The 7186-nt window shown below is 27.2% G+C and overlaps 1 protein-coding gene across 2 annotated transcripts; it reads left to right on the forward strand.

The window, feature by feature from the left end:
- Positions 1–4359: 4359 nt before the first annotated feature.
- LOC127244425 (transcription factor MYB48-like) lies at positions 4360–6355 on the forward strand. Of its 2 annotated transcripts, none has more exons than XM_051264960.1 (3): positions 4360–4688; positions 5238–5367; positions 5454–6355. In XM_051264960.1, the coding sequence occupies exons 1-3, from the start codon at positions 4631–4633 to the stop codon at positions 6121–6123; spliced, it is 858 nt and encodes a 285-aa protein (XP_051120917.1). In that variant the 5' UTR covers positions 4360–4630; the 3' UTR covers positions 6124–6355. The 2 variants fall into 2 exon arrangements, with proteins under 2 accessions (XP_051120917.1, XP_051120916.1); XM_051264959.1 differs by having other exon boundaries at positions 4360–4656.
- Positions 6356–7186: the final 831 nt, after the last annotated feature.

The following is a 7186-nucleotide window of genomic DNA, read 5'->3' on the forward strand; positions in this document are numbered from 1 at the left end:
AGATTTGAGTCTATCGAGTCCGTTTTGTATTGTCCATATATAGGTCTCTTATCTTATTTTGATGATAAAGAAGACAATCTCATTATTTTTCACCAAAATTTCTAACATAATTATTTGTCCAAATAATTAATGAATTATTTGTCCAAATACAAAATTTATTTGTGCGAAATTATTTATATTTATTTTAATCATAAAATATAAAATAAATAAATATATTTTACTCTATTGCAGCTGTCACATTAAGTAAACAAAAAATAATTAACTTTCTAATATACCTTTTCTTAATAACCATACTAAAAGAATACAAGAATAGGGGAGTATATTGGTCTAAAATGTATGTCATAAAGTATTAAACACACATTTGTTCATCTATGGTTTTAGCTCTCTCTCTTACAATTTCATTTGTTACTCTCTCTTATTTAGAATACTTGACTATTTTGTTTGGGACAAGATTATTTAAGTAGTATAGATTAATAAATTAATAATATTATATTATAATTTTATTTGATTATTTTTATGTAAATAGTGTTATTGATATTTTAAGATATGAATCAATATATATGATTAAGAAAAAATTAGAATATGCATTTTAATTATTTTTAGCATTGAATCTCATTGAAATATATACCATATGTATATTATTTTGTAAATAATAAAATTGTGTATAATACAAATAAATAAATAAAATATTTTAATTATTTATAATTAACTTAAATTTGTCTTATAAAATAAAAATGAAGGCTTTTAAATATAGATACTAATATTTGTATATTGAAAAATATACAAATAAAGAAGTTTTTATTGGATCTACCGTATAAAATGTTAGAAATTTAGTTAAAATGATTTATATTTGATAAATATATTTAATATAAATAAGTTCACTAAAAATATAAATGACTAATCTGTTCTTGGACGGACTAAAAATGAAAACCGATTATACGTTTTGGGACATAGGTACTTGTTTTTATTTGAAATATTACATGTATATACACACTAAATATCATCTTTATCTTAATTCGTTTAAAAATTAAATAAAATTAAACCAAAAATATTGTAAGTGAACATCATTCCATTTTATTTTTTTAAACCTAATTTATTTCTTTATTTTAACATCATTCCATTGTTAATGATAGATTTTTTCAAATAGATTAAAGGCATATACATATAAGAAGGATCTGATTCTTTTTCTCTTATTGTACAAGTAGGTAATAAAATAATCATTCCCTTTTAAATCAATGATAGAATATTCCCATTCAGAAAAGCAATATTGTAAAGAAAAAAAAAAATTACTATAAGGCCAATTATTTGGACATAATCTTAAGTTTCTTTTTTTATTTTTTTTAATCAATGGAAGAATATATTATACACATAAGAGGAAAAGGTATAATAATAAAAATTAGAAAAAGTATTAAGAAAAGGGTAGTATATATTGAAATTATTGTGAAATTGAGTTGGAACAAAAAGAAAAAACTCATATATTACATTTATTCTTTGCTAAAGTATATTGCAAATTACTTCTAAAATTAATCAAAATTGTTTTATTTTACAAAATTTCAAATCACAATACTATTTAATACTTAAATAAAATACTACATTCTTCGGTTACTTTTGTGTGTTGATATTTGAATATTAATTATTATATAAAAACGTAATACAAATTAAGAAAAAAAGAGCAAAAATATATCTATTAGTATCTTATAATATTATTATAATGACATTTGTGAAAAAAAATTATACAAATATAAGAATATTTTAATATTAAGGGCGTGTTTTGCAATTAGTTGTTAGCTGATTCAATTAGCTGATAGCTGATTCAATTAGCTGATTTGACTAGCTGATTCGATTAGTTGTTTGTATTATGATGTTTAGTAAAACAATTGTTTGATATTAGTTGTTTATACTTAAAATGACAATTGAGTACATTTCTATTTTAATTTTTTCTAATATATTCCAATTGTGCTCTAATTGAGTTTAAAATGTTTGGAATGTTTTGTTATTAGTTATTGAAAATTGTAAAAGTGTTATAAATTTTTTTTATTATAGTTAGATTTAAAAATTAATATATTTTTATTGAAAAATATAAATAGTTTTTTCTATTAAAAATGATGTAAAATATAAAATAATAATTTTTTTATGTATATATTTATTGTGTTAACTGTCGATTAGTTCATTATATTTATAATTTTTAATAAATTTAATTTTTTTTAGTATAAAATTTATATAATGTAATTTTAATATAAAAATAAATTATTAATATTTATATTTTGTGTTAATTTTAATAAATTTATATATTTTATAATTAAAATAATTTATATATAAAAATTAATTATTTTAAATTTATAAAAGTAAAACTATAATATAATAAAATAATCTAATATAATTAATAGATAATCAAAATATATTTTATTTGCGTAAAATGCATAATAAATTTTTAAGGATAAATAAAAAATAAAAAATTTAAACTGAAAAAAACTATTTCAAACCTTTTCAAAAATTAACTTTTTGGGTCCGAAGCTATTCCAAAAAGTTAATTTACCAAACACCTAAATTAGCTGTTTTACTAAAAGTTCTTCAAAAGTTCTTTGTCAAACAATCTCTAAGTATAATAACGCAAAAAGAAAATAAAACCCTTAGAGCCGTATCAAATTTCGAATCCACATAAAACAATTTTTAATACATTCCGATATGGCAAATTGCATGATAATATATACCAATTTAAAATTTTAACATAACATTAACATATTTATAAATTAAATGAAATTTTAACATATAAATTTAAAAAAAAAATAATAAATGGTTAAAAAAAAAAAAAGGATGGGCGGTTGTGAAAATTACGTGGACATATCAACCACTACTTATAAAAAGCCAAAATAAGTAAAGGAGGAAAGCTAAGGGAGCCACTTTATAATGGATTGCATCACCATCATCAATATTTAAACTAATCTAAATAAATCAAACTTGATTCAACTGAACCAATTTTCATATCTAAAAGAATAAAAAATCATTTTATTTAATAAAAAAATAATAGTTGAATGTGAAATTTTATTAAAAACACTATTCAATTATATAAAATTTTTTAAAATCGTACAGTAAAGACAAAAAAAGAAACAGAAAAAAAAAAACATTATTAGCGTTTGCATTTGTATTTATTTGAATTGTATTTTCTGTATTACATGCTCTCCGTCCCACAAATATAGTTTTAATTGGGTTGGACACAGGATTTAAAGAATATTGATATTATATTGGTAGTTGGTGAAAAATATCCATAAAATAATTTTTTGTCATTGTGAGTGTATTAGTGTAAAAAGTAGTAGCAATTGTGTAATAAAAATAAAAAAGTAGGGATAATTTTATGATAATATAGTTATTTATGGAAACAAGACTATTGTTTTGAGACGGACAAAAATGATAAATAACACTTATATTGGGACGGAGGGAGTATAATTTATGATAAATTATATTGAGGTTCAAATATATCCAAATACAAAATCTCTAATCCAGCTACCAATAAATATTCAAGTCACAAACAAATTAAGTCAGAGTATGTTTTGCATATATAAAGTGTTTGGTTGTGATTTTAAATTAAAATTAATACTTTTAAAAGTAAATTTTTTATATGATTTTTGAGGGTGAATTAAGGTAAATTAGTATTTTATAAATGTATAATATAATAGAGTACTGTATATTTATTTTACTATTGACATTAAAGTAAAAATAATATGAAAGATAAAAAGTAAGAGTATCTTGATAGTTAGGCGAGAGTTATTTTTTTTTTTAAAAAAAATAAAATATTTTGATTTAGATAGACTAAAATGATTAAATAGAAATTACGAAAAGAGTATTATTCATCTCAAAATATCAAATCAATATATATATATATATATATTTTTAAAAAATTCAAATCTAACACATAATTTCAAGTCAATATTAAGATATTTCACACTCCTTATTCCTCATCTTGCCTCCTACGTATGGTTCACTTAGTGTAACTTGTTTTATCGAGCCTAGGTTGCAAACTATTAGGTTCGGCCGAGAGTTTATTAGAACGCGGGTTAACACGTTATTAAAATAAATAAAAAATAAAATAATACTATTCTTCTAAGGTAAATGTTAATAAAAGAGAAGCACTAATTGGATTGTACCACCCCATTAAACAGTGATTGATGAATAAGCAAAGAAGAGTCGAGAAAGAAAGAAATCTATTTTATTTTACAGTATTTTATTTAATTGAAATGAAGAAAACACCAATAAGTGGTGAAAAGAAAAAGGCATGTATACCTTATCCTACCCTACCTTACTATCATTGAAGTTGAAGAAGATATCTTTCTGCTGTATGTATATATATATATATATATATATACACATGTGCAGGCATCTACTAAGTTGTCCCTCAATATACAATTACTTAGTTGAGGAGGAAAAGAAAAAGAGGAGCAAGAAGGGAAAGATCGATCATACACCATCAACATATACAGAGAGAGAAAGATAAGGGTTTGTTTGTAAAGAGTATGAAAATGAAGATGAAGATGAAGATGAAGATGGAGATGGAGTTGGAAGTTCGAAAAGGTCCATGGACTGAACAGGAAGACGGTCAGCTGACGTTATACGTGAACTTGTTTGGGGATCGCCGATGGGATTACATCGCCAAACTCTCAGGTTTGACGGTTGGCGGGAGACTCTCTTCATAGGTACTACTACTACTACTATATCTATCTATCGATCTATTCATCTATTAATATATATATATATATATAACATCGAAAACACCATATATATATATATACACACATATGTACTAGTACTAGTCATGCATCATGGATCGATCATCCATCGTATGGCGGCGGCTACAGTGCTGAATGTAAAAATTCAGCACTATGCTGAATAGCATAGCGTGTGCTATCGGAAAGCGCACGGTGTTACTACGGACAACACACAGTATATATTATTATAATACAAATACAATACATGATTTAACAACACATGATATAGTTTCGCACAGCATATAAAATATTTGATTTTAGCATATGACATACTCTCGTATTTCTGTATTTTATGTATGCTGATTTTTCAAATTCAGTAGCGTAACCTTCCCTGATCGTATACATAGTTACACTACCATGAGTTATAGTTTAGTTAGTTAATTAGCATGCATGAATCATATGAATATGGATGTGAGTATGGTTGTTGGTTAGGTTTGCTTATGTGAAGAAAATGAAAATAGAATGATGAGATTGCAGGGTTGAAGAGATCGGGAAAGAGTTGCCGGCTAAGGTGGGTGAACTACTTGCACCCGGGCCTCAAACGGGGCAAGATGACTCCCCACGAGGAGCGTCTCGTCCTCCACCTTCACTCCAAATGGGGCAATAGGTATCATATCATATCATATCATATATCATATGTCGATATATTATAATATGATCTATGTATGATGACAATTGTAATTGTAATGATAGATGGTCCAAGATAGCCCAGAAGCTCCCAGGCCGTACGGACAACGAGATCAAGAACTACTGGAGGACCCTCATGAGAAAGAAGGCTCAAGAGACGAGGAAAAAGAACAACAGCAACAACACCTCCTCATCTAATTCTAATTCATCCTCATCATCTTCGTCATCGTGGTCAACAACATCATTATCATACTCGTCCTCCTCCCCCGAATCTAATGACGAAATCGAGACCTCCGGCCAGCTGACAAAGAGCAGGACGACAGATGAAATGATGGTGATCATGGGGGGGTGTCCATCATCAGACAAAGAGAAAGAGAAGCAGCAAATTCATGAATTGGATGAAATTAGCAAGAGGATGATGGATGAGGTGTGGAACGAGCTTGAGTTATCATCCCAGCTGGAGGCCATACCCCTACCCCTACCCCAACCCCAACCATGGAGCCATGATGATGATCATGATGATAATGATTATTCACTGTGGTCCATCCATGATCATGATCACGATCACGATCACGATCACGATCACGATCATGAACACAACAAGTTGATCAAGATGCAACACCACTCAGCTCCAAATCCAAATCCAATTCCAATTCCAATTCCAATGCCAACCGTGGGGTGCGATCACTTTTATTCTTCACCTTTTCATAATATTATTAATTACTATGATATTTAATCGAGTGTCTGTCTGGGTGGAGACCACCTTAGCCTAATCTTGTCTAGTCTAGTCTAGTCTAGTGTAGTCTCTGTGCGTAAGATTATTATTAGCAATTTTTAATTTGATCATGAGTATAGTAGGAACTGGGTTAGTGGATCGATATATCCCGTTGAGTGGACTTTTATTCACAACTCTTGTTGTATGTATCTATGTACGTATGTATGTATATACAGTTTGTGGCTTTCTTCCATGCAATTGTTCTTCTTCCTTCCCATCAATAAATTAATTGATCATCATGCCATCCCTATGCTATAAGGTATCTTTCTATATATATAAACCCTAAACACACTCACACAAGTAATCCTGATATGGGCCATACTGAATTCTTCCATTTGACAAACTTTGGGGGATGTATCTTCTATTTAAAATATTACGTCAATAGCCTATTAAATAAAAATAAAAAAATTTAAATTAGAGTGACTATTGAGTTTATCCAATAAATTAATTATAGTTAACTCTGTTAACCAAACTTTTTCTTGCTTAATTGATATTCAAAGTACCATTGTTGATATTTTCTTAATTGAATAAGAATCTTAAATACAAAAATGTCTAAATCTCTTACCGGCTGATTTTGTGAGATTCAATGAGCCCTTCCGTCCCAATCCAATGGGGCATTTTGGGGTTTTATCATATATTAAAAAATAATAATATTTTATTAGGTAGCGGACATGTGAGAGTGATTTTGACATATTCACTATTTGACTTTATGTACAAAATAATTGTATGTGCAATGATATATGTTTGTAATTTAACTAAATATTAAGGGTATTTTGATATTAGTGTATTATTATTTTTTCTAAAATAAAGAAAATGTACTTTTAAGTGGGACAAACCAAAATGGTAAAAAAAGTAAAATTTTATGTGCCGGACTCGCCACACTGGCCCACCGTTGTTGATGTGGCGCTGACGCCGCTGACATGTCGTCGCCACGTAGATGCCACGTCGGAGGACCATTTTAGCAAAAAAATTTTACTTGCAGAATTATTTTCAGACAGAGTCCATTTAAAATCCTAATAATAAT

The sequence above is a fragment of the Andrographis paniculata genome, unplaced genomic scaffold (assembly GCF_009805555.1).
Source record: "Andrographis paniculata isolate CXL003 unplaced genomic scaffold, ASM980555v1 Contig9END, whole genome shotgun sequence".
Classification (NCBI taxonomy): Eukaryota; Viridiplantae; Streptophyta; class Magnoliopsida; order Lamiales; family Acanthaceae; genus Andrographis; species Andrographis paniculata.

Excerpts from the sequence above, each read along its gene's own strand:
- LOC127244425 (XM_051264959.1), top strand. The coding sequence starts at position 4,509 with ATGAAAATGAAGATGAAGATGAAGATGAAGATGGAGATGGAGTTGGAA. Across the intron at positions 4,657-5,237 it reads TTACATCGCCAAACTCTCAG|GGTTGAAGAGATCGGGAAAG; the intron begins GTTTGACGGTTG and ends ATGAGATTGCAG. Across the intron at positions 5,368-5,453 it reads CACTCCAAATGGGGCAATAG|ATGGTCCAAGATAGCCCAGA; the intron begins GTATCATATCAT and ends TTGTAATGATAG.